The sequence below is a fragment of the Callithrix jacchus genome, chromosome 11, assembly GCF_049354715.1.
Source record: "Callithrix jacchus isolate 240 chromosome 11, calJac240_pri, whole genome shotgun sequence".
NCBI lineage: Eukaryota > Metazoa > Chordata > Mammalia > Primates > Cebidae > Callithrix > Callithrix jacchus.
This window is the reverse complement of record NC_133512.1, coordinates 4,865,932-4,893,402: the sequence shown is the minus strand read 5'-3', so window position 1 is coordinate 4,893,402 and position 27,471 is coordinate 4,865,932. Positions and strand designations below refer to the sequence as shown.

Below are 27,471 nucleotides of genomic sequence, written 5' to 3'. Positions count from 1 at the left end.
TGGGCCATACAAACGAATCTACATTGACTTATGTTTGGTAAGTAACAGGGCCAAGCTCATCCCTGAATTTAGCTTATATATGCACAGCAGACATTCAATACATAGTTTTCAATGAATGAATTCAATGCCAAGATGGGTTATCTTTATACTGATCCTACTAATCGAGTCTAATAGTCAAATCTCTTTCTTCCCTGTCAGTGTGTGTTGCAGGCATGAATCCACCTTGTGCTTTGGTACCCAGACATGTGGCAGGAAAGCAGATTTAAGCCATTACAGGGCTAAGGACTGTGGTACCCAAGTTCTTTCCTTAGTAGGCCACAGGGAAAATGAGCAACTGGATGCAAAAGCTCCTTATTTCTTTTAGAGACTATGTTTCAGCTCCCTCCGGGTTTATACTTCAATAGCCAAAGGGACTCTCAAAACAGAATGACTTCCCAGTAAAAAAAGTAAGTAAAAATGAAAATGAACCCATCTTCATTCCAGATGGGAATGTCTCCAAATGTTGCAAGCGTATTTAGGAGAAGCATTCCCCTTTCATCTCGCTCCATGAACACTGAACAAGGAAGAATATTGCCTAAGACTGAGATGTGGCTAACTAGTCTAACGAAACCTGTCAGTTCTGTACTACCAGCACGGCACCCCTGAAGGCTCCTGGTGACTGTACGATTATCAAATAATGCTGTCCTACCTTATGCCTCACTTGCAAAACAGTTTCTCACAGCTCACACTTGCTGCAGGAAGGGTAAGAGAAGGCTGACTCCCATCCCATACAGCTACCCTTCAGCCTAAGAAAACACACCTACTAAAGCAAATTTACAGAAAAATTAAGTCACTATTCCCTTTGCAAAGGAACTGCCTGAGAGTAACTTTAAAATGTCTTTACAATGGATTTCATTTAAGAAACGGTGACTGGCTCACAATTTGGCAAGTGCCCTTGATGAGGCACAGGGTGGATGCCTAACCAAGAGACAGGTTAAAGGTGCCAAGCTTACAAAACTCAGCATGCCTGCAAAGGGCATAGGTCTAAAGTCAGAAGGTCTGGTTCCCAGCTGTCACTAATGAGCTGCACGATGGAGTCACGTTATTTAACTTACTTGGTTTTAGTTTCCTTACCCAGAGATGAGGAATCATTAATAAAAGCCAGTGTTCCCTACATCCCAGTTATTAGGAAAGTCAAAGAAAAGGTGAACGCTGGCCCCACCAGCTTTCATGGTAGAAAGCACAAAGGCATACCAGAAGTTAGGAAACTCTTTGATTCAACCATACATGGAGGTGAATAAGAGCCACCCAGAAAGTCACGTGCGCCCATTCTGGCTCATACTAAACGTATTTCCTCTTACTAATATGGGAACAATTGGAATGGGAGAGATTTCTGCGAATCAGGATGAACGGGAGCTCTTAGAGGATGGGTGCTGCTATCATTGAGGACACAAGATCTACTGTGACAGCTTTTGACACCCTAGGACAGTCACACAGGCAATGCACTCACCCCACTCTGTAGGGGATCAGGCCCTGAGGCCACTATCTAATGTTTACCAAACATGAACAATGTGCTAGGAGTGTCTGGAATACTGAATCCATTGTGACCAGGCAAAGAGAGCCACCAACCCCAAACACAGTTGGCCAAGAGTGACAACGTCACAGTGTAGGTCACCTTCCCAATCACTCACAGTGATCCTGCTACACCCTGCAGGGTTTGGGTAAGCTTTTCCTGCACTCCTGCCTGATCACAGCAGTTCAATGTCTTCAGCAAATCATCATCTCTCTAAGAAACACAAAGAAGAAAAAAAAAAAAAAACGAGGACCACCCCAGCACCTTCACACTGGACAAGAGTTATCAAGGCTCCTGCTCAGCAGGCTGCAGGGTGGAGCTAGCGCTGAGGCCCGCTGTCTTTGCTCACTCTCCTATTCTCTACCCTTCACATTCATATGTCCTGGAAGCTGAATAAGCTCCTCCAGCCTTGGCCAGAAAGAACATCGCAAGGTGGAATAACGATAAGGATGATTAAAACAATCAAAGGGGAAAATAAAAAGCACAGTTGTACCTTGGTGTCCCCAAGGATGAATTCCAGGAGCCCCTGTGATACCCAAATCCATGATATAAAATGGCATATTATTTACTTACAACCTATGCACAGCCTCTAGCATATTTTAATTCATCTCTAGATTACTCAGAATGCCTAATACAATGGCTTGACCAATTATCAAGCCATTCTTTATAAATATTTAAATGTAAATGTTATGTAAATAGCTGTCACACTGGATTGTTTAGGGAATGACAAGAAAAAACTCTGTACATGTTCAGTATAGACACAACCTTTCTTTTCCCGAATATTTTCCATCTACAGTTAGTTGAATCTATGGATATGGAACCCACAGATATGGAGGGCAACTGTACCTGAAAAGCTCTGCGTGAATTCACTGACCTTACCAGAAAAGCCAGTACAGGGGAAGGGACTTCTAAGAGACACCCAGAGGGACAGCTGATTGCCTAACACCTAGTGGTTCTCAAAATTTAGTGTGCATCTGAACTGCCTGCAGGGTATGTTAAAACACAGAAACGCAAAGTTTCTGAGTTAGTAGCTGATGTTGCTGGTCCCCGGGAGGACAGCACTTTAGAAACCACTAGCATAATAAATGGGCAAGGCCTGCCTAGTCAGTCAGTCCCACTAGACCAACTTTTGATGCCCTAGGACAGTCACACAGGCAATGCACTCACCTGACTCTGCAGGGGATCAGGCCCTGAGACCTTTATTTCATGTTTACCAAACATTAACAATGTGCTGAATCCAAAGTTTGTTAATCCTTCCCATTCTCACTCTTGGCTGAATGTGTTGGAGGTTGGTGGTTCTCTTTGCCTGGTCACGATGGATTCATCCATCGCCTCCCTCCCAAACTGAGCCACTAGAAACATACCAGGAATTAAGCAGCTGTGTCCTTTCCTGCCTCCCCCTCCTCACTTCCCATTCATACACCCATGCTGCTATGGATAAAGGAAACAATTATCAAGCCATTCTTTATAAATATCTCCTGGGGCTGAGTCCAGCTCTCACCTGTGCACAAGAAGACTCTGCAAAAGGAGTGAGTGAGGCAGCAGAAGAGAGGACACAGCAGTGCAGGCAGAGCATTCAGGGGCTCCCCAGCCCAGTTCCCCCTGACCCAGTGTGGAGTCCCTCTCTCATTGGCGAGAGCGTGCCACTGGGTCAGTGCCAGGGAAACGTTGTGACTGCCTTTTCTCCTCACTAATTTTCCTAGTGATCTGCCATCATGCACTGTGATTTCCCGCTGAGAGTTCACTTCGTGTCATCAAACTGCCACCCCTGCCGGCAGCCTCATCAACAACTCAGTGCAAAGGAAATCAATGAGTAGCCACAAACACTGCACCCCTGGTGGGTGGCAGGGCAAAACACCTCAAGTCCAGGATCATAGCACTTATGACCTGGAAGGGACCGCCACAAACATCTCTTTCCTTCCCACACCTGATTACATTATACGGTATGCTATTTTACTAACAGCAGGAGTTACTGCCAAAATATTGTTTTTGTTTTATGATGGGGCTAACAGAAGTTCCTACAGAGAGCAGTATTGTGAAGAATGTAAATGCTCTGTGGTAACGGCCTATCCTACTAGACTCTTTTCTTTGGTTTAAATGGGGAAAATCTGGCCAATTTTCACACACACATCAGCTTGCTTTTTTCTGGCTTTGGGACAGAAAAGGTTACAAACATTTTGGGCTACAATTGTAGGGCTGAAAACCAGCTTCAGGTTAAATAAGGAAAAAGAATGGAGAGTGATTCATTCACAGCATTTTGGTAAATATAGACACTGTGTTTGTTTACAAATACTCGGCCTGTAAGATGATCTTGTGTGCACAAATGGGTATTTTGGAGGGAACAAATATGATTTTCCCACCCATTAAGAATCAAAATCCAGTGAGCTCTGTCTCACATGCAGAGGTGCATCAGTCTCTGTGCTCTGAGTGCCTGACTTGATGCGGACCAGCATTCTCCAAAGCAGCAACACCAACACAGCCTCCAGTTACCCCAAAACCACGATCAGTCTCAGATATTTCACACCAAAGACAGGGGCCACAAGCCCAGCTGTATTCGGAAAATTCTTGAGCAGAAGGACAGCTCATTCTCAGTGACAATATCGGCTGAGGCTTCGAAAACATTGATTAAAAACTCTTGCACCCTCCTTACACACAAAAGAATCCCTCATTTGCATCCCTAGATGAGGAACGCACAAGCTGCCTTCACACCCAACGCCCATGGTGGTTCCTGTCCTCACCTGTTTTCCAGGAGTGTCATGCACACCACCTCTCGCACCCCAGGGTTGTTGGCCTTCTCCACGGAACAGCCCTGCAAGTTCCAGGTAGCCAGCCTCAGCACAGGCCTCCCATCCCTTGTGCCTCCAAAGGCCTCCACGGAGGGCCGAGTGGAGATAATCTGCGTGGGCCCCCCTGGTGGCAGGTCCAGGTCCTCACTCTGCAGGCTCAGGGAGGTAGGGCTCGGGTGAGGCTTGGCGGTGAAGGTCAGGCCCCCGTTCGTGTGGGTGGATGGTGGCCTGGACCGCTCAGCAAACACCTGGTGTCGTATCCTGTCCAGGAAGGCGGCATTGATACCATCCATCCTCACTAGGTCCTCAACGCTGCGAAAGGGCCCATGCTCGCGGCGGAAGTCCACGATGCTGAGGGCCATTTTCTCCGAGAGGCCTCGCACGCTCATGAGCTGGGCCGGGGTGGCTGTGTTGATGTTGACACGTGGGGTGAGGGGCACAGCTGTGGCCAGGTGGTGAGGCTGCTGCTCCGCCAGCAGGTCCCGCCGCAGGGAGCTGGGAGAGTGCTGCGCGGAGCTGCCCTTGCTGCTCACACAGATCTCAAACTTGACCTGCTCCAGCTTGGTGGCGCCTACACCACTGACCAGTGCCAGGTCCTCCACCTTCTTGAAGCCACCAATATACTCTCGGTACTCCACGATGCTGCGTGCCACAGCACGCGTCACACCAGGCAGGGTCATCAGCTCCTCCTCTGTGGCAGTGTTGATGTTGAGCCGCTCCTGATTCACCAGGATGTTGCTGAAGTTACAGGCTGCGCTGAACTTGCGGCTATGGGACAGGTCCGAGGGGTCCCTCGGGATGGAGCGGTGGCAGCCCAGGGTGCTCCCCATGGTCCGCCAGGATCAGGGCCCAGGAAGGCCTCACCGCTGCAGAAGAGATCTCTGGCTCGGGAGGAAGCCCAGTAGGGCGTACAAGCGCTGAAAAATGGAAGGTGCAGGATTCAAGGGCTGAAGAGGTGGTTATGACAGACACACCGAATCCGCCATGCTGTTCACTTGGCCGCCTAGAGAATAAATTAATAAACATAAAACATATTAATAAACATAAAAATCCATTGAATTAAGCAATTTGCATTAGCACCTCCTACCCAGTGCTGGAGTTAGTAACCAGGAGTCCGGGGCTGGTGACTGCTGTGAGCCCCTAAAAACACAGGCACAATGAGGATTGGCCCATCTGGATACTCCTCTGGGGACGTCCGGACTTTACCACATTGTAATCCAAAAAGGCCACGAGCCGCCTCTCTTGGGAAGAGACCCATCACCATCAGCCTCACGCTTCTCCTCTCGGCCTCTCTCAACTCTGGCACTTGGGTCACCCCCACTCGGGCTCACGAAGACGGGAGGACCACTCCACCTCCCCCACGGTCCGCGTCTGACACAGCGCCACCTGCAACCTGGGAAGTCCGTGCTCACCGGCGCGGGCGCTGGGAAGGGGCTGATCGACCCCCGAAATCGACTCGCCGCGGGTCCCCGTGCCCCACCTCTCGGCCACTCCGCGGGGCGCCGGGTCCTCTTCCACCTGCGGCTCCGAAGCCTAAGCCCAGCCCCGGACAGCGCGGGCACCCTGCCTCCAGCCGAGGCGCCCGCGCGGGTGCAGGTCACTGGCGGGGCCCTGGAAGCCTCCTACGCCGCCTCGGCCTGCCTGTCCCGGCTCTTTCTGCGGGAGAAACTCAGCATCGCTCTCAGAGTGAACAAACAGAAGCCGCGGGGCTGCTCGGAGACGGCGGCAGCGGCGGCGAAATCCGCCGCGGAGGCTGCACCAAGACTTGCGGCAGCGCCGCAGCTGCGTTGATCCCGGCAGAAAGTCCCGAGCCCAACTCGGGCGCGGGATCCGCCAGAGCCGGTCCAGACCCAGCACCAGCCACAAGGCTCCCGCTCTCAGTCGGTGTCAAAGCCAAAGTCCCGGCGGCGCCGCTCTCGCCTCAGCAGGCACCACGGCCACGCCTCCTCCGCGCGGTAACTCCTCCCCGGGACTCCCGAGGGCACGAGGGGGAGGGGCCCGGGCGCGGGGCGCGGCCTGGCACCAGCGGGTGGAGAGCGCAAGGGCGGGCCTGGCGTGCGAGAGGCGGGGCCACGGAGGAGGGGGCGGGGCCAGAGCGCAAGAGGGTGGAGAGCGAACCCGAGAGCGCGAGGGGAGGCCCTGGCGTGCGAGAGGCGGAGCCATGGAGTGTGGGGGCGGGGCCTGGCACAAACGGTTGGAGAGCGGAACCCGGGAACGCGAGGGGCGGGCCTGGAGTGCGAGAGGCGGGGTCATAGAGTGTGGGAGCGGGTCCAGGGAGCAAGGGGGTGGGAAGCTAGGGGGCGGGGCCATGAGCGCGGGGGTGGGTCCCGGAAGCGCAGACGCGGGACTTAGGGGTTGAAGGGGCGGAGCCGGCGCCGTGCCAGGGAGGGCGGGTCACAGGGAGGCTGTCCTAAGTCAGCTGCCCCCGGACCAGGGTTGCCGCCTGGGACCTAGGACTGGTTGTGCCCGGCAGAGGCTGTTTAGGATCGCCCGAGGTGAGACCTGCCCAGCTGCTGTTCGTCCATCTTTGAAATGTGGGGATGAAGGCCGGGGCCGTCCCTGAGAGGGCATCCCTGTAGGTCCAGGGTCTCACGGAGTTTTGCAGCACGTTCCAGAGGGGACTGGATGGGGTCGTCTTAATTTCTGTCCCCACTTTCAGCCTTTCTTTTCTTCCACTAGTGTATTACCTTTGTTCCTTTCAGAGAGATGTCCTCTAATAACGCCAGCGGCTGATTGTGCCCCTAGCAGAGGGCACGCCCCACCCTCCTGTGTTCGCATAGGTCAAACACAGGTTTGCTCCTTTGCACGTTTAGCGCTGTGAGTGAAGGATACGTTTCTGTAATTATTAAGTATAATCGTTACGAAGAAAGGAAATGGGGGCTGCTTCCCAAAGCTTAGAACGGCTTTTGGATCGCACTGCTAAATGACAGTTTGGTTAAAGATTAAAGAGCCCGCCGCGTTAGAGTCGATACCCAGAGCTAGAGTATTCGATTAAGCAAACCATGCGGTGATACCGTTGAATACTTTGACCCTGGCCGTTTAGCGTTCTCTGAAGTTTCATTCCCAACCAATGTGACTAGTGCATCTGGTTTCAATTCCAAGGACTGGGTGGGCAAAAATAGTACCTCACAGGCAGAAGGTATTTCTGATGTAAAATGAGCGGCAGCCCAGGTTTGGAAAATGCTTCTGCCTTTCTGAGGCACATTCCCCTGCTGTGTATACTAGTCAGGAAAACCAAGTCAAATTAGCTGAGACCAAAAAAAGGGGTTTCTTGGTTCCTTGTGGAAAAGTTAAGGTAAGGAACTTACCCCAGGTATGGCTGCATCCAGCCAAGTGATGTCCTCAGGTCATGGCAGGACTCCCTCCATCTCCGCTCCACGGTCCTCTTTGTAGTCTTCATTTTTAGGCAAGCTGTCTCCACTTGATGGCAAAAATGCCTTCCTCCCTACCACCCCCTTCCAACCAAACACTGAGCTACATTATGCCACTTACTGAAATCCTGGTGCACTGAGGAAAAAAATTGTTTAAGACAAGCAGGAAAACTTCTTTAAAGAAGAGAAAGCTCTTCGTTGAACAGAATGCCTTGACGGGCAATGTGGCTGTAGAAGAACAGACGGGGAGTGTGGCTACTTGGGCTAGAAGCAGAGAAAACATATATTTTTATCATCCAAACCAGGACACTTTGGAGGTGAAGAGGGGACATTACTAATAATATCCTAGAACAAAATAATCTGGTTTTATTCCCCCATAAACCTAGAAAATGCTCCCTCTTGGTATAAATGAAGCCAAGCGTTGGCTAAACCAAAGAGCATTTAAAAACACACGTACATACACCCACAAAAGCATGCAGTGAGACGGCTAACTTTAAAATGACTGACTGTATCCAATGTCGATGAGGACACAGAGCAAATGAGATGGTCATACATTGCTGGTGGAGGCGTAAGATGGTACAACTACTTCGGAAATCAGTTTGGAAGTTTCCTAAGAAGTTAAACATATACCTATCACGTGACGCATCTAATCTACTTATAGGTATTTACCAAAGAAAAAAGGAGAGCGTGAAACCCAAAGACCTGAATGTGGGTTTTCATAGGAGCTTTGCTTGCTATAGCCACACACACACACACACACACACACACACACACACACACACAGCAAAACAATAAGAAAATCCATCAGTAGCTGAATGAATTGTAGTATGTCCAGACGATGGAATGCCGCTGAGCTATAAAGACAAACTATGAGTACACACGACACTGAAAAATCTCGAAATTGTTATACTGAGTGAAAGAAGCAAGGCAAAAAAGAGCATACTGTATGATTCTATTTATATAAAACACCAGAAAATACAAACTGATGTTCATATAGAGAAAGCAGATCAGTGGTTGCCTGGGGATGAGGGGGAGGGAGGAATGAATTTTAAAGGGCACAGAGAAACTTTGGGTGCGGATGGCAATGTAGTTTGAGAGGTGATAGTTTCATGGGCATATGAATGTCAAAACTGACGGAATCATATACTTTAAATATCTGCATTTTGGTGTACTTCAGTGACAACGCAACAGCTTTGGAAAAATCTTCAAAAAATGAAAAAAAAAGAAATATTCTCTGAATCTAAAAAAAACAAGGCATTGTTTTGGGGGATAGTGGTGTAGGTGAGCCTGGGTGGAGATGAGAAGGTTGAGGGGGATGAAGGGGTCAAGAAGAAGTTGAGAAGACAGCTAACAGAAGAGAATATTCCCCAGCTTGGCTTGGGGCGCCCAGGAAAGTGGGCAACAGAGGCCTTTAAACTGATGATGTCTGAAAGTCTATTTTATCTGCTGTGCTATTTCATGATGCAATCCTCCCACCCCTATTCCCATGCGCAGACACTAAATCTTTGCACGATACATATGTAATGGCCTTCCATAAGTAATGTTTAGGAGAGATAAAGTAAAGGAGCTGAATCTTCCCAGGTAGATTAAAGACAGAAAGAAAAAGGGCAGCTAAAATATGAAAAATGAGAGGGAGAGAGATCAGGATTCAGTGGAAGCAGAAAATCAGAATGCAAGGAGATCCAGGGAAATACCTGACTTTCAAGAATCCTCATTGAGTTTGGGAAGTTGGCTGAGGGTCTCATTCTACAAGGAATGGGAGTTTGATTTGCATTTTATTATTTTGGGCTGTAGCTGACATCTGAGCTACATGAGGATGTCCCAGGGCAAAGGTTACATCATTCCAGCCATACACCACATCCTGTGGCCACTGCCCCTTACGACATAGTTCTCACCTGGGGCCTGGACAGAGAGGACCAAAGTCATTGGCCTTTTGCTTCTTAGTCAGCAGTGTCAAAGTAAACTCGAGAAGGGAGAGGTAGCAGACAGCAAGAAGGGGAAATATTTGTCAGTTTTCAGTTTCAACACCCACGGAGCTAGGCACTGGAGGTACCGTGAGGAGCACATTCCTGACTCTTCTATTCCTGGAGCTGATGGGCCAGCAGGACTGCAGACACCAAATTAGTGAGAGTAGAGCCTGTTGAAATAGGAGAGAGGAAGAGAATGTGGACGTAAATCACAAGTGATTTCTGCTAGGCAACTTTCTGGGAAGCGAGGGTCAAGATGAGATTTGCAAGCTGAATAGGGAATGTTGCCCCAACCCACAAGCCCTCAGTCCTGGCAAAGCAAGCCCCGTTTCCCCAGTCAATGAGCTTCAGTCAGGCTATTGACAGTGACCTTGGCATCAACTTGTGTGCAGTGGCCAAGCTGGATGCTGTCCTGAATTACTTCAGGACAAGGCAATGTCTCCTTTAGCGTGACCTCAGCAGTGGTTTTGTCCCTCTCTATCAGAGGAGGCTCCCTGTGTTCCCAAACTAAGGAAACTACAGGCATTGGCAGTCCACTTGCACATTCTACATCAGATCCTGCCTCACTGGGAGTCATGGCAGAGGATGGCACAGAATGACCGCAGACAGACACCATGAACAAACACCATGACGGGGCAATGAACAAACCTTCATTGTCTACACACAGGCATGGAATTCTGCTTTATCTTCTACTCCTGTCTATAGACACTCAGCCAGAAATCCCACCACCAGGAGCATTTTCATCCACTTCTCTAAAGGAGTCCAGTGCTCTGCTGCATAGCAGGGTGTGATAGACTGTCCTTGAATGCCCGGTGGGTCCAGCATCCCTGCACTCTCCTCCCTGTGTGATCCCTCCCTACATTCACTCCAAACTTGGCCATGTGATTTGTGAGAGTGAGACGAACAGAGACAAGCACTAGTCCATTCCTCCTGGAATATTCCCTCCTGGAACCCAGCTGCCATGCTATAGGGAAGTATCGACTCTCCTGTTGTGACTAAGAGGCCATAGGAAGAAAAACGGAGGCACCCCAGCCCTCAATCAGCACCACGGCCTCAGACTGTGAGAGAATCCTCTGGGACCTTGCAGTCCATCCCAGTCAACAGTGGATTTGTCCGTCTCCATCAGAGTAGGCTCCCTGTATTCCCAAACTCAGGAAACTACAGGCATTGGCAATCCACTTGCACATTCTACATCAGATCCTGCCCACAAGAGTGAGCCCAGCAGAGACCCCAAGGAGCAGAGCAACCACCCAGCTGAGCCCAGCCACCCACAGGACATGAGAGAGGATACACTGGGATTGTTTTAGGATTATACACAATGGAGTGGCTGTCTCAGAGCAGTATTTATCATACAGATGTGACCCTCAGGCCTTGTTTCCCAGCAACAAGAGCCACTGCACAGCTTCAGGGAAGGCCTCTTTATAGCCATTGACAGTTGTCCCACTCTCGGGATGCTCTTGCAGGCCTTGGTTTCTGCTGAGGATAGTGTCTTTGTTATCATTTTCAGGTGGGTCACGAGAGCATTTTCAAGGGTTCAGGACCCTCCCCTTGGACATTGTAGACAATTGTCTTATAACTGCTATATTCATAAAGCAGGGCTGGTTTTTTTTAACTATTGTATTTAAATATAATGAATTGACATATATATTTTTGTATATGTTGATTGTATTTGTTTATTTCTATAGAACTATCTCCTTTCCCCATTAACCACAGAAGACAGGACAGAGAGGAGCATGGGAGGGGAGAAGAACCCCTAGGGAAGCAGTCCAGTCTCTGCAGTTTCCCCAGCTGGGTCAGAGGGTCCGCCCACCTCTCTTGTTCCCAGGCAGCTCCTGGCCAACTTTTCAGGTCAGCACTTATCTTGGAGACAATGCTTTTGAAGGCCAGGGAGGTATATGGGATTTCTTCCTGATCTGATCCCGCTGAGCGAAGGCTGGCAGCTTGCACACCTGTGTCTCCACTGCATGAGGTCCTTTTAGCCAGGTGGGCCATGCACAGCAGTGCGTATTTACTGCTCATTCCCACCTGCAGCTGTTTGCCTCCAGCATGGCCCATCTCCTGCCCCATCTCCTTGAGTTCCCTGGAACTCAGGACCTCCCTGCTGCGTGGAAAGTGCTGGAAGCCAGTTTGACCTTCCCACGTGCTTTCCTGTATTCAGCCTTGCCCTGCTGCCCATTATCTGAGGTTTCGCTGTTGGCACTCTGCTTTCAGCCTCGTGCTGGTGCTTTTTGACCAACCTTAAACACAGCTGCCTGCAGAGGAAGGTGAAGAACCTGCCCATGGTCCCCTGCCAGTCCTGGCTGTTTCTGTTTCCACAGAGAAAGGCCGGGGTCATACCTCGGGCAAATCCTACTGATCCTGCACCTGTCCAAGCTGCTCAGAGTGCAGTTGGTTTCCCCTGTAGGAGACGCCCTGCAGGGAGTTGGTTCCATTTGGAGTTCCACCACTGCTGCTGGGGTGTGGGTGAAGGGGGAGGTGACAGGGCCTCACTGGGGGACTGTCCAGGGTGGGTGCAGGCCAGGAAGGGGACTAGCAGGCCGGTTAGCTGTGCTGGTGGCTTCTGCCCCGACTCCTGGTCCTCCTCAGGCCTCTGATTTCTGTGTTGCTCCTTTGACTATTCACAGCACATGAATTAAAAATGGGAATGGCAGATTGGCTAGACGTCTGCTGCTTTGAGTGGCTGAGATGCCCACGCTGCACCTAGTAGATGGGGAAGGAGTGCAGCAGGTAGTGGGATCAGCTGAAGGTGGGGCAGGAGGCCTCAGGACTGTGGTATAGTCTCCAGCTTGCAACTCTTATAGCCTGGGAGCAGATACATGGCCAGTACTTCATTGTACTTCCAGTGATGCAAGGATCCTGAATCCCTTTTCAGGTATGACCTATGGACACCATCAATTCAGTCTGCTCAGGGTCCTTATAGCCAGAGAGTGTCTGGATGCTTGTTTTCCTCCTCATGGGCCACATTTATTTTTTGATTCTTCATGATTTACTCTAGGGACTTGTCTTGCTTGTGTTGAGGATGAGAAATTTCCTTCTTCCTTTTTTTAAACACAGGATTTCACCCAGGCTAGAGTGCAAAAGGATGAGGAATTTCTTGAGAGAAAGTTTTCATAATCCATAGACACAGAAGAGTGTTACCATGGGTAAATACAATGGTGTGATTGCTGGATCATATGGTAAAAGCGTGTTTTGTAAAAAAGAGTTTTGTAAGAAACTGCCAACCTCCTTCCGAAGTGGCTGCACCATTTTGCATTTCCACCAGCATCATGAGCGTTCCTGCTACTGCGTATTTGGTGTTGTCAGTGTTTGCAATTTTGGCCATTCTAACAAGTGCAAAGTGCTATGTTATTGTTTTAATTTGCAGTTCCCAGATGGCATGTGATGTGAAACATCTTTTCATGTGCTTAGCTGCATTTTGTGTATCGTTTTTCATTGAGGTGTCTGTTAAGGTCATTTGCCCATTTTCAATCCGTTGTGCATTTTCTTTTTGTTTAGTTTTAAGAGTTCTTCATATTTTTGGAACAACAGTCCTTCATCAGCTATCTCTTTTGCACATCGTTTCTCCCTATGTCTTGTCTCTCATTCTCTGGTGAGTGTCATTTGCCAACCAGCAGTTTTTAGTTTTAATAAAGTCCAGCTTATCAACGCTTTCTTTCATGGATCATGCCTTTTGTATTATATCTGAAAAGACATTGCCAAACCCAGCCTAGATTTTCTCCTGTGCTATCTTTTAACAGTTTTATAGTTTTGTGTTTTGTATTTTGGTCTATGATCTATTTTGGGGTTTTATGAAAGGTATCAGTTTTGTGTGGATATTCCTTTTTTTTTTCTTTTCTGTATTTGGATGTTCAGTTTTTCCAGCATGATTTGCTGAAAGGCAGTCTTTTCTCCATTGTATTGTCCTTGATCTTCTGTCAAGGATCAGTTAACTATATTTGTGTGAATCTATTTCGGGGCTCTCTATTCAGTTCTACTGACCTATTTGTCTGTTCTTATGGCAATACCACACTCCCTTGATTACTGTGGCTTTATAGGAGGTCATGAAGTCAGATGGTATAGTCCTCCAAGTTTTCTTTTTATTCAATATTAAGTTGGCTACTCTGTCTTTCACCTTTCCATATAAACATTAGAAGCACTTCATTGATATCTACAGAATAACTTACTGGAATTTTAATTGGGATTGTGTTGAATCTAGATAAAGTTGAGAAGAACTGGATAATACTGAGTTTCTATTCATGAACATGGAATGTCTCTCCATTTATTTAGCTCTTTTTTTTCCTTTTATCAGAGTTTTGTTTTTTCCTTATTAAGATCATATATATATAGTTAGATTTATACCTAAGTATTTCATTTTGAGGACTGCTAATGTAACTGGTATTGTGTTTTCAATTTCACATCCCGCTTGTTCATTGCTGGCAAATAGGAAAGGGATTGAGTTTTGTATATTAACATCATGTCTTAAACTTTGCTCTAATCGCTTAGAAGTTCAAGGACTTCTTTTCTGGTCAATTGTTTTGGATTTTCTATATAGGAATTATGTCATCTGTGAACAAAGTTTTTATTGCTTCCCTCCAAATCTGCATACCTTTTATTTCCTTTTCCTGTTTTTTTGTATTTGCTAAGACATCCAGTATGATGTTTAAGAGGAAGGGTGAGAGAGAACATCTTTGCTGGTTTCTCAACATTAAACACACATCATCTGTGGAGTTTCTGTAGATTTTTCATATCAAGTTGAGGAAGTCCTTCTTTATTCCTAGTTTGCTGACTGTTTTAATCATGAATGGATGTTGGATTTTGTCCAGTGCCTTTTTCTCATCTACTGGTGCGATCATGTGATTTTCCTTTTTTTTAGCTTCTTGGTATAATATATCCATTGATTTTTTTTATTGTTGAAACAGCCTTGCATATCTAGGAGAAAGCCTGTTTGGGCATGTTATATAATTCTTTTTACACACTGTTGGATTCAATTTGTTAATATTTAGTTGAGGATTTTTGCATCTATATACTTGGGAGATACTCATTTGTCGTTTTCTTTTTTGTAATGTCTTTGACTGGTTTTGTTTTAAGGTGATGGTTGTCTCATTCGATAAGTACAGGCAGTGTTAGCTCAGCTTCTATATTCCAGAGGAAGAAGTTCCAGAGGATTGGTATACACTCTTCCTTAAATGTTTGGTAGAATTCACCAGTGAAGCTGCCTGGACCTAGTGTTTTCTCATTTGGAAAGTTATTAATTATTGATTCAATTTCTTAAGATGATACAGGCCTACTCAGGTTGTCTATGGTATATATTTTTCAGGGGTTTTGTTTTCAAAATGAAGTTTTAAAACAGAATTAGTCAATACATTTTCATGACAATGAAATAATTAAAAAGAGTTGTAAAAAAAAGTCCCCATTTAGGTTCCATTTGCCTGTTTGCAGATGTTCTAACATATTTGCCAAGGGGTTATACAAGCATTTCTGCTAATAGAAATGGAGAAACCTATGTCTTCTGGTCAGATACATCGATATTGAGGAAAAACAACTTCTAGGTACCCTTACATGCAAACCTGAGTCTGTTTCGATTTTATAAAACGGCTTAGCCTCCACTTCTGAAAGAGAGCTTGATACCAGTAAGAAACAGGCACCGGCATTCACAACTTCCAGGAGACCCAGAAGTTCCTTTAGAGCTCCTCCTCTACTGACTAATATAAGGTTTCATTTCACGACTGACAACTGAAGACCTTTGTCATTTCCCCAATACCTTAAATGTCTTTCCAACTGGCACTTTGTTTCTTATGGTGCATTTGGCCAGAGATCACTGTGGCGAAGCCCCAGCAAAACCAGGTGGCTTCATTCACAGTAACAAAGCGAAGAACATTCACCATCAGAGGCACTGTGCTGTCTCACTGCCCCCAGAACCATTCTTATTACAGAAAACAATATTCATTAATTTTTAAAGGTGATGTGATCATCACCATCACACTTAGGAAATCAAGGTCCCGTTCACTTTATTCATTTCCTCTAAAGAGCAACATTTCCAATTAGCTTCAGACTTTCACTTTTTCCTAGAACAGTTTGTTCTTTTCTGTTTACTGGATTTGAGAGTTTATGAAAGGCTCATCTCAGTAAAGCCCATTACTTTGGTTGCTGATGCCTAATTAGGAGCCTTCTCCAAGCACAAAATAATCCAGAAGCAGGAGAGGAAGTGAGACAATGACTCCCACCTTATGACAAGTTAGGGGAATGTCCTTGAACCTACACTTCTGCTGGTGGGCTGAGGAGGCTACTTCAGGCCCACCACAAGCCAGAAGAATGGAGCACTGTTTCTGGAGCTGGAGAGTGGAGGGAAGGGCTTTCATATACCTAGGAACGGCAGGAAACCTCAATTGCTCTGCCTCTCCCTTCAGACTCACCTGGACTTTGCTGTTGACACCTGCCCTACTCAATCTCACATCGCCTTTTCTGGCTTTCCCATCCATTACCTTTCAATGTTGTCATTGGTGTTCTTTTTTACCCTTGTTTCTTCTAAATAGTGGAAGACTGAAGGCCTGGTAAGGCTGGTCCCTGACCCCACCCCCATTTCCAGGAATGACTCCCCTAAGACATAGCCATGAAGACCTTATAGAGCATCCCCAGAGTGTGAGCTAATGGTGGTCAGAAAAAGGGTCTTAGAAGGCCCCAGACACAGCATTAAATCCAGTTGAACAACCCTGTGACAAATATCTCCTTGTTTGTGTGTCTGTTACTCTAAAAGCACAAAGGGAAGCTCTCGGTTCGAGGCCACTGTGACCATAACACAATGCTGACCTCAGGCTCAGAATTTTGGCAGACGCCGTTATTTAGCTAGAATGTAATTGTATTATTTTCCTTTTGATGGTTGGTTTGTTTTTTTAGAGCTACCTTCTATTAATGGCAAAAGATAGTTGTTCCACATATAGTCACACATTCTCGTGTACAGATGGTGCTCAGAGGACAATACACCATGCAGGTGAAGAGGAAAGACTGCAGTGTGAGGACTGTGTCTTACAGGCAATGGTTCTTAGCCATAGCATCTTATAAGAACACCCCAGGGCACTTGTCAGAATTCCAAAGCCAAGGCCCTTCCCCAGACCAATGCCATCAAACACTTGGGATGGGATCTAAGTGTGAGTGTTTATTAAAAGCTCCAGATGACTCCAGTGCATAGCCATGCTGGAGAACCAATGCTTTCAACTGATCTCAAGTCTGAGCACGAATGAGACAAAGCGTGTCTCCACACCACGGCAGCAGGATTAGTATCTAGGACATAGATATTCTAATGACCAAGGCCAACCACCGTCTTAAAATCTAAGAGCAGCAGGGCAGTGTGGTGGCTCATGCCTGTAATCCCAGCACTTTGGGAGACTGGGGGGGTGGATCACCTGACGTCTGGAGTTCGAGACCAGCCTTGCCAACATGGTGAAACACTGTCTCTACTAAAAATACAAAAAAATGAGCTGGGCATGGTGGTGCGTGCCTGTAATCTCAGCTACTTGGGAGGCTGAGGCAGGAGAACTGCTTGAACGGTGAGCGGAGGTGAGGGGCGGGGGAGGTAGGCACGGGGGTTGCAGTGAGCCAGGATTGCACCACTGCACTCCAGCCTGGGCAACAACAACAACAAAACTACGTGCAGAGAATTCCAGAACTGCAGAGCTGCAGGAAGTCCGAGAGCTCATTTTAGATGAGTCTGCGTTCTCATTTTATTCACCAGAAAACTGAGGCCTCGAAAGGCCAAGTGATTCCTTGCTGAGAATCACATTCCTTGCTGAGAATCACTTCCTAGGAGCCCAGGGAAGAGCTCCTCCCCCAGCATCACACTGCCTCTTTGGTGGATGTAATTGCCTCAATTGTGAATTCCTTCTGAAGGAAGCTACAATCTCTTTGAGGAATATGCTGAAGACCTAAAAAGTTAGAGGATTGGCTCTTTAATCCGCAAAGTAGGTATGAAAGAAGTTGTAGGGAGCCCAGGAGGCGCTATGGACATTCCTCAAACTCTGTTCCATGGTTGGAAAGCACTGGATTGAACACATTGAAATACTTTTCATCACCGCAGGACTTCTTAGGGCCTTGAGTTTGCTAGTGTGCATAGGGAATCTTCAAGAGGAGGATGGGCAGGCAGAATTTATTTGCCCATTTCTGTGAAACGTTTCACAGGACTAGGCTTTCTTGGGGAAAAATTGGGGGACACAATTTCTAAAAGGTCCAGCCCACTGTGTCTCCTACCCTGCTTTACTCTTCTTAATTGCACTGACCACTTATATACTTGCTTACTGCCTGTGTCTTCTTCACTAAAATATAAGTTCCTTGAGGAGAGAAACTTTGGCATCATTGCTATATCCCCAGCACCCCCAAAGGTGCCTAACCTTTAATGAATATTTGCAAAAAGGCCTGAATAGGTAGTCTCTTAAAACACAATTAACTGTGACTAGATACCTAGTGGGATTCCTCCTGCTTCTGATTGCAAGTCTCTCACCACAACTTTATGGCGAATTTTGGAGTCTGCTTGCTGCGGGAATCTGGTGATACCTTGGGCTAATAGGCAGGCTCTGGCACTATTTAACTCCACAACCTCAGGGAAGTCACTTGACTTTCCTGGGCTCCATTTCCCTCATCTAGCTAAATAAATGGACCGGATTAGACAACCTCCAAAGGTCCTTCTCAGGTATTGTATAACAAGCAGTTAAATTAAAGTATCTGATATAATTGGAGATTTTTCTATTTCTCCTTGGAGTTCTACCAGATTTTGTTTCATGTAGTTTGAAGCTCTGTTATCAGGTCCATAAATATTTAAGATTGTTGTATCCTCTTGATGAATAGACCATTTTATCATTATTCGGTGCACTTCTTTCTCCTTGGTAATATTCTCTGCTGTGAAACCTATATTTTCTTATACTAATACATCCACTCCAGCTTTTTAAAAAAAATTGGTGTTAGCATGGTATATTCTTTCCCATCATTTTACATTTAACCTATTTGTGTCTTTTCATTCCAAGTGGGTTTCTTGTAGGCAGCACGTAGATGGTTCCTGCTTTTTAAAAGAAAACCCCACCTCTCAGTCTCTGCCTCTGAGTTGAGACGCTTTAAGTTTAATGTAATTAGTTACGTGATTAGGTTTGATTCATTCATCTTGGCTGTTATGAATAATGCTGCTTTGAACATTCAGGTAGATGTTTTTGTGTAGATATTTGCTTCATCCTTCCTGATGACTAGTGATGCTGAGCATCTTTTCATGTGCTTACAGGCCATTGGTATATCTTCTCTGATGAACTGATGATTTTTGTGATTCCATTTTATCTTGCTGTTTGTTTTCCATTTGTCCCGTTTTCTTCTTTTTCTGTCCACTTTTGGACTGATTGCTTTTTAAAAACAGACTTTTTTGAGATATAATTTATATACTCTATACTTTGCCCATTTAAAGTGTATAATTAGGTGATTGTTGATATATATGAAAATTATGGAATTTTAATCAATTATAGAACATTTTAATCACTCTTAAGATAAACTCCATACACTTTAGCTATTACCCCCAAAACCTCCCACTCCTATTCCTGCCCTAGCCCTAAAACAATAATCTATTTTTTGTCTCTATAAATTACCTCTTCAGGACATTTCACATAAATGAAGTCATATGACATGTGTTTCTTTTACTTAGCATAATGTTTTCTACTTGTATCCATGTTATAGTATGTATTAGTGCTTCGTTCCTTTTTGTGAATTAATTCCACGATATGGATATACAGCATTTGCTTGTCCGTTCATCAGTTGATGGACATTTGGGTCTTTTCCACCCTTTGGTTGTTATGAATAAGGCTGTTATGAACACCCCTGTATACTTTTTTGTGTAGATATATGTTTCACCCTTCGTGGACACATACCTAAGTATGGAATTGCTGGGTCATGTGGCAACTCTGTATTTAACGTGTTGAGGAACTGCCAGATTGTTCCAAAGTGGCTGCCACATTTTGCATTCCCACCAGCAGTGAATGAGCCTTCTTATTTTTCCACATTGTAACGGACATTTCTTAGTTTCTTTTTGTCGATAGGCATGATGATGGGTATGAAGTGGCATCTCACTGGGGGATTGGAGCTGCATTTTCCTGATGACGAGTGATACTGAGCATCTTTTCATGTACTTACTGGCCATTGGTATATCTTCTTTGATGAATGGATTATTTTTGTGATTCCATATTATCTCCTTTGTGGTTTACTAGTTGTAATTTTTGTATTATTATTCTAGAGGTTATTTTAGGTTTATAGTGTGCATCTTTGACTTCTTGTCTATCTTCAAGTGTTATTACCACTTCATGTGGATTCAAGTACTTTACAAGAGTGTATTCCAGTTCTCTGCCGCTTTTGTGCTATTGCTGTCACACCTCTGGTTACATTAGGTGCTTTCCTCTGTGTTGTGTACCGGTGCTCTGTTATCATGAGGGAATAAGACTTTTCATGGACAGCTGCAGAAGGGAAATTAAGTGGGATAATCCTGTAGGACTTTTCATCGCTCCTGAAGGGCAAGATTACTCAAGCTGTCAGGATCACCAGAGAGAACATGAAGCAGGTTCCAGGCTCAAATGGAGGGAAGAGAGGGGAGACCCTAGAATGCTAGAGGTCCCTTAGAAATCCCCGAGGAATCTTCACTAGGTTCCTAATCTCCTAAGAATCCCTCTTCTTATATCCCTTGGCATCCACACCATTGGATTCATGATTAATAAATTCATTAGTTCCAGTGATTACATGTGAATCAGGGTGGGGCAACAGTGAGTCATGAACTTGGTGACAAAGGGACCGGGGGTCAAATAGAACAGTTCCACCACTTACAGATGCATGCCCTAGGGGCAAGGTACTAAGCTCTCATGAACCTCAGTTTCTATACCTGCAAAATGGGAATAAAAAGTCTTACTTTATCACGTTGGTGAAAGGATTAAGTGAGGTGATTTCAATAAAAGTAGTAAGCATGAGGCATACCAAACGCTAATTAATATTGTATCCCTCCTGTATGCCTCCCTGTCTGCTTTACTCAATTATATTTTACATTCTTTCTGTTTCTCAGGCATTCATAAGGTAGCAGAGATCGCATTCCACATGAGAGACTTTGTTCTTCTTCACCCTCTGAAGATTCTGGTGAGCTCAAATATCGGAATAGGATTGTCACAAACTCCCTGCTTTTCAATGTGTAGAACTGCCATGTATTGGCCTGACTAGACGGCAGGCATGTGCTGAGCTCCTTGCATGCCTCATTTCCAAAGCTCATTATCAACCCCGTAAGGATGAAGCAGTGTTTCTTCATCTTGGCACTATCGGGACATTTAAGGCCAGATTGCTACTGCTTGTAGGGGTTGGCCTTGCATTAAGGGGTGTTTAGCAGCATCCACGGCTTTCACCCTTTAGATTCCAGTAGTACCTCTTCAGCTATGATGATCAGAATTGTGTGAAGACGTTGCCATGTATGTCCTAGGGGGCAAAATCTCCCTTGGATGAGAGCCACCGGGATGGGGTTGGTGTCATTCCCATTACCTGTGAGAAAGCCAAGGTTCAGAATGGTCAAGAGCTCTTCTCGGCATCACACAGTTACCAAGTGATGGAGGCAGGACTCAAACCAGAGTTCAAGTAGCTCCTAAGCCGTGATGTGCTCTGGTAACGCCAGAATATGTCCTCTCTCCTCTGCAGATAAAGCCTCTGACGCATTTGACATCCCTGGCTTTAAACTCTGTCTTTCGTGCTGAAGGTGTCTGGACTCTGGACTGTCTTGTCTGAAAACCACAACTAGGCCCCCAAAGGAGAGATTAGATAGCCACAGACAGGGCTCAGAGGCCACACACAATGTACCGCAAGCAGCTGGCCCCCACATGTGCTTTTCCTTGACATAAGGGATATAACAGGCTGAATTATGTTCCTCAAAGGATATGCTGAAGTTCTAACACTCCGTACCTATGAACGTGACCTTATTTGGAAATAGGGTCTTTGCAGACATGATCAAGTTAAGATGAGGTCATTCAGGTGGACCCTGATCCAATGTGACTGGAGTCCTTATAAGAAGAAAATGTGTAAACAGACATAGAGGAAAGGCAACCACGTGAACATGGAGGCAGAGAGTGCAGTGACTTTGCCACAAGCCAGGGAATAGCCAGGCTACCAGAGCCAAAAGAGATAAGAAAACATCCTCTCCTAGAGGCTTTGGTGGGACCACGGCCCTGCCAACACCTTGATTTCCGACTTTAAGTGTCCAGAACTGAGGCAATCCATTTCTGTTGTTTTAGGCCACGTAGTCTGTGGCACATCATTATTGCAGCTCTAAGGCAGCAGGACAGGAGAGCACACCTCGGGTCGTCCCCTGGCAGCCCTGGCCATGTCTGTATTTCTGCATTTGACAGTATTTTCTCTGATCCCTGTTCTCCACTGAGTTATAATATCTGGGCATTATCAGTCATGGAAGGTATTTCACTTTGCCATGACAAACCCACATGTTAGACTGCACCTCCCATTAATTACATTAGTGCAATGATGGCCTGGCAGTGAAACAACACAGGCGTGTTCCTGGGCAGCAGCTGTCCCCTCAGGTGTCCTTGCTCATGCATGTGTCAGTGTGGGGCAACTGAGCCTTATCTTTCTTGGTAACAGGAGGTACCGTATCATTCCCTGAGATAAGCAGAAGCAATTTAATAGAACCTGACTCAGTGGACTTGGCTACCTGCAGTTCATGGATAAACAGAGGGAAACCAACCTTAGGCACCCACGAGTGTGATACAGACAGGAAGCAATCAAAGGTAGCCAAGGTCATCTCAAATCTCAACTCCAGAGCAGTTTATTCTGGGCAAGTGAACAGGAAGCATCAAACAGAGGTAGTTTGAGATTCTTTAAAACTAAAGTAACCCTTAGAAGTTGTGGCATCCCAAACAGGTTCTTCATCTTTCCCAGCCAAAGGATGTTCTGGATTGTTGAAAGGATTCTGTGGACAGGTGAACTTGAGAGGTGTTCTGTGCTTTAATCTCTCTCTGGGACATTCAAAAGGCCCATTAGCATATTAAAGACATTGAGACGATCAGCCGTAAAGACATCCCTTCACCCCCTTTTAGGATGTGGTGGAACATCGCATAGATCACTGATACATTTGCACCCATTCCACTGTGCAGACTTTGAGGGGGAGGCTCGGAGCAATTAGATGTTTTTTCAAAGCTCATATAGAAAGCAAGTGATTCAACTCGCGTCTTCACATTCCAAATCCAGCGCTTTTCCTATTTTCCTTTCTGTTTGTTAATAAACATTTGAATGTTACCATGTGGTGACATGGAAATAAAAGACTGAAAAAGGTTGGCTTTTGCCCCATATATCATTTACTGTCCCTGGAGTAAAAGAACAACAGAATAACAAATAATGGAAGGTTATTGGGATGGGGAGGAAGGGTGCTGTGGTTTGAATGCTTGTCTCCTCTAAAACTCACATTGAAACTTAATTCTCAGTGTGGCAACACTAGGAGGTAAGGCCTTTAAGAGGTGATTGTGTCATGAGGGCTCTCTCCTCATCACTGGATTAATCCATTAATGAATGAATGGGTTAGTGGGCTAATGGATTGTCACAGGAGTGGTATTAGTAGCGTTATTAGGGGATAAAGAGAGATCTGATCTTGCTCATTCCCCTGTGATGTGATGCCCTGAGCTGCCTTGGGACCCAGCAGAGTCTCCTCCAGCAGGAAAGTACTTCACAGACACAGCTTCTCAACCTCCTCCACCTCCAGAACTGTAAGAAATAAATTCCTTTTCTTTATAAGTTACCCACTTTTGTAATTCTGTTATAAGCAACAAAAAGTGGACTAAGACGTAGAGAATCACTGCCTTTGGGACAAATCTGGAAGCTGATGTTCTGCTTAGTCCCGTCATAGGAACCCACCATCCCTGCCACCCACTGCCTCTCCTGAGGCCTGCTGACCGGGCTGCCCTGGGGAGGCTGTCACAACCTGAAAAAGCTGACTGGTCAGGCGTGGCCAGCCCACAAGTTTGCCAGGCGTTTGTAATGTGCCTATTCCCCCAAAATAGGGTGGCCAGTCTGATTCCTTTAAAATTTGAGCAGGAGGCCACAGAGATGAGGCAGTGAGCAGGGGGCTGAAGATGAAAGACTGTCTAGGGAGGTGTGGTGTGTCTTCAAGTGTCCTGGGAAAGCCGGGGAAGACAGGGGACAGTATGTGTGAGTTAGAGAACCGCAGGGAAGGAGACCGGCAGGCGGCGTGGATGGAAGATGACGGACAACAGCACGACCGCCCCCTGCTCTGGTTTCTAGGGGGCGGGTGGCTTCGTCACAGCTCCTGATGGTACATTTCTGAGAGGCCCATCTCCCGCAGAGTAGCCACCCCTACCCCCACTCTCCTTACTTGAGCAAGCCTGAGAGGGGCTTTTTTCTTGGTTGCTAAGAGAAGCTAACTGTTTCTTAAGTTGTGGTAAAATCTATGTGTATATACATTACATATCCATTATGTTACACATATACCTACTATAAACTACCGTTGTAACCATGTTTAAGTGTAGAGTTCAGTGCCATTAAGTGCATTCACATTGTATAACCACAACCGCCATCCATCCCCAGAACTGCTTACATTTTCCCCAACGGAAACTCTGCATCTGTTAAACAGTAGCACCGCATTCTCCCTTCCCCAGCCCCTGATGGCCACCATTTTACTTTCCGTCTTCATGAATTTGACCACACTAAGAACTTGATTTGAGTGGAATCCAACAGCATTTGCCTTTGTTGGTGTCCAGCTTGTTTCCTTTAGCATATAGTTAAGTCCTCAAGTTGCATATACGTTGTAGCATGTGTCCGAACCCTCTCTGTAGGCCTGGAAGATACCCCAATGTATGCAGAGACCACGTTCTGTTTATCCATTTTTCCACCAGTGGACACCCGGGTTGCTCTCACTTTTTGGCGATTTGAGTAATGCTGCCATGAGCATGGGTATACAGACATCGCTCTGAGACCCTGTTTTCAGTTCTTTTGGATACATACCCAGAAGTGCGATTGCTGGAGCAAATGGTAATTTCTCAGCTTAATTTTGTGAGAAACTGTCTTGGTGTTTTCCACAGGGGCTACATCATTGTATCTTCACATCAGCAGTGCACAATTCCTCCACATCCTCACCAAGTCTTGTTATTCTCTGTTTTTGTTTTCTAGTAGGAGTGAGAGTCTAACTCTGTTGTAGGAGAGGCTGTGTTTTCCACATGGGCACCGTCGTTGTTTTTCTCAGTTCCTCTTCATGCCGAGTGGGCACCAGGTCAGGACGGAAGTTCTGCCCTTTTCCTCGTGCCCTCAGGAAGTTGCTCTTGACCCTGCGGCACCAACTTTGAAGACCAGACTCTGTGTGTTTCCCAGGATAGGCAGAACTCAGACCTTGATCGTGGCAGGAGGTGTGGGTGGTGGTCTCTTTGCAGCCCCCTTGCCCTGTACTGGCAGGGAGTAACAGATAGAGAAAAGCATGAGATGCCCTCAAAACACGTCCTTCCCCCTTGCTGCCTGGGGTCTGGTGTCCATCTCAGAGTGCCCTTTCCCAGGGCTGTGGCTCCCTTAGACTCGAGGATCCCTGACACACAGCTCCTCCCTTCCCCATCTGCCCTCTAAGAGTGCAGGAAGAAGTAGGGGCTGCTGAGTGGTGAAAATGTGAGGCGGAGGCCTGAGAAGGTGAGGTGTCCAAGGAGCCCCTCTCCAGGGTTTTATCCTGGCTCTCAGCTTTGGGTGCACTACCCTCTCTAGCTTATGCCACAGGGAGCCTCTCCAGGCAGAGGTAGATCAGGATTCCTAGGCACCCAGGCTTCCTCCTCCCCTCTCCACACTTTCCAAACAGGCTTTTCAGAATGTAAGCCCCAGGAGGGCAGTGGGCGTACCGCTCTGTTCACTAACTCACTGCTAGCATCTGCTGAATCCCTGACACTAAAGGCACAGTTTTAAACAAGCAGCATTTGATAAGTCATTAACACATTAAAGTGAGTACAAATCATTGTGTTCTTTTTTACCTCCTTCTCCATGAATTTCCACCTCATTCATTTAGTTTAGTTTTTTTTTTTTTTTTTTTTTAATCAACCGAAGTCCATAGTTTACATTAGGATTCACTGTTGGTGCTGTACATTCTATGAGTTTGGACGAATGTATATGTGTATGGTGACATGTCCACCATGGTGGTATTATATAGAATGAGTTCACTGCCCTGAAAATTCTGACTATTCATTCCCCTATTCCTCCTTGCTAACCCCTGGAACCCCTGATCTTTTTACTGTCTGCACAGTTTTGCCTTTTCCAAAGTGTCACACAGTATTATCCTTTCCCTACCTGTATGATAATACCTGAAATCATACAGTATTATCCTTTTCATATTGGATTCTTTCACTTGGTAATATGCATTTAAGGTTCCTCCATATCTTTTCATGGCTTGATGGCTCATTTCTTTTTAGCACTGAATAATATATCATTGTTGGGATTTGCCAGTATATTTATCTGTTTCCCTACTGAAGGACATTTGGGCTGCTTCCAAGTTGTGGTAATGATGGATACAGCTGCAATAAACATCTATATACATGTTTCTGTGTGGATAAAAGTTTTCAACTCATCTGGTAAATATCAAGGACCATGATTGCTGAATCATTGGTAAGACTGTGTTTAGTTTTGTACAAAACTACCAAACTGTCTTCCAGTGGCTGTACCACTTTGCCTTCCCACCAGCGGTCGATGACGGTTCCTATTGCTCCACATCCTCACCAGCATTTGGTGTTGTCAGTGTTACAGATTTTGGCTGTTCTAATAGGTGTATAGTGGTATCTTATTGTTTTAATTTGCATTTCCCTGGTTATATAATATTGAGCATCTTTACATGTGCTTAGCCTTCCCACCAGCGGTCGATGACGGTTCCTATTGCTCCACATTCTCACCAGCATTTGGTGTTGTCAGTGTTATAGATTTTGGCTGTTCTAATAGGTGTGTAGTGATCTTATTGTTTTAATTTGCATTTCCCTGGTTATATTGAGCATCTTTACATGTGCTTATTTGCCATTTGTGTATCTTCTTTGGTAAGGTGCCTGTTCAGATCTTTTGCCCATTTTTAAATTGGGTTTTTGTTTTTGCAATGTTGAGTTTTAAGGGTTATTTATGTATTTTGAATAAGTCCTTTACATAATGTCTTTTGCAAATAGTTTCTCCATTTTGTGGCTGATCTTCTCACTCCCTTGACACTCTTAATCAACAGACGCTAAAATCAACAGAAGGCTCCCTATTTGTGGAAAATCTTATCCAGTGGTGTCCATCACAATTACTTGATAAGAGTTTTGAAAATTTTATATGTTTGCATTCCACCTGTGAGATTCCTGTTCGATAGGTTTGAAATGAGATCCAGGATACCTTTTATTTATTTACTGTTTGTTTGTTTTTGTTTTTGATACAGAGTCTCCCTCTATCACCCAGGCTGGAGTGCAGTGGGATAATCACAGTGCACTGCCATTTCCGTCTCCCAGGTTCAAGCAATTCTCGTGCCTCAGCCTCCCAAATTGCTGGGATTACAGGTGCCCACCTGGCTAACTTCTGTATTTTTTAGTAGAGACGGGTTTTCACCATGTTGGCCAGGCTAGTTCTAAACTCCTAACCTCAGGTGATCCACCCGCCTTGGCCTCCCAAACTGCTGGGATTACAGGTGTGAGCCACCGCATGGGCCTCAGGATATCTTTAAAAGCTTCTTTGGTGATTATAATGAGTGCTGCAATAGGAACCATGACATTAAGAGTTAGAAAGACAGCCCCATTATGACACAGGGGCTGCCTACTTGGCCCTATCCC

At 45.9% G+C, this 27,471-nt stretch overlaps 1 protein-coding gene and 1 long non-coding RNA gene across 8 annotated transcripts in view; one reads left to right on the top strand and one right to left on the bottom strand.

Moving 5' to 3' along the window:
- EEPD1 (endonuclease/exonuclease/phosphatase family domain containing 1) overlaps positions 1-7,962 on the bottom strand; it is a 141,874-nt gene extending 133,912 nt beyond the window's left edge. Inside the window, exons 1-2 of one of the 5 annotated variants that reach the window (XM_078342204.1) lie at positions 7,647-7,962; positions 4,291-5,341 (exon numbers count right to left, since the gene is read on the bottom strand). In XM_078342204.1, the coding sequence (XP_078198330.1) occupies positions 4,291-5,168 (878 nt within the window). In that variant the 5' untranslated portion in view covers positions 5,169-5,341; positions 7,647-7,962. Of the gene's footprint in view, positions 1-4,290; positions 5,342-5,425; positions 6,234-7,646 lie in introns of those variants that run through there. The other 4 variants (XM_035253163.3, XM_002751330.7, XM_009002041.5 and 1 more) reach the window with 4 other exon arrangements.
- LOC103794678 (uncharacterized) overlaps positions 6,704-27,471 on the top strand; it is a 34,460-nt gene continuing 13,692 nt past the window's right edge. For 2 of the 3 annotated variants that reach the window (XR_013523818.1, XR_004727774.3), the window contains exons 1-3: positions 6,704-6,833; positions 11,362-11,524; positions 20,724-20,794. This is a non-coding gene — a long non-coding RNA (uncharacterized LOC103794678). The remainder of the gene's footprint in view (positions 6,834-11,361; positions 11,525-20,723; positions 20,795-27,471) is intronic. The other variant, XR_001913047.4, reaches the window with a different exon arrangement.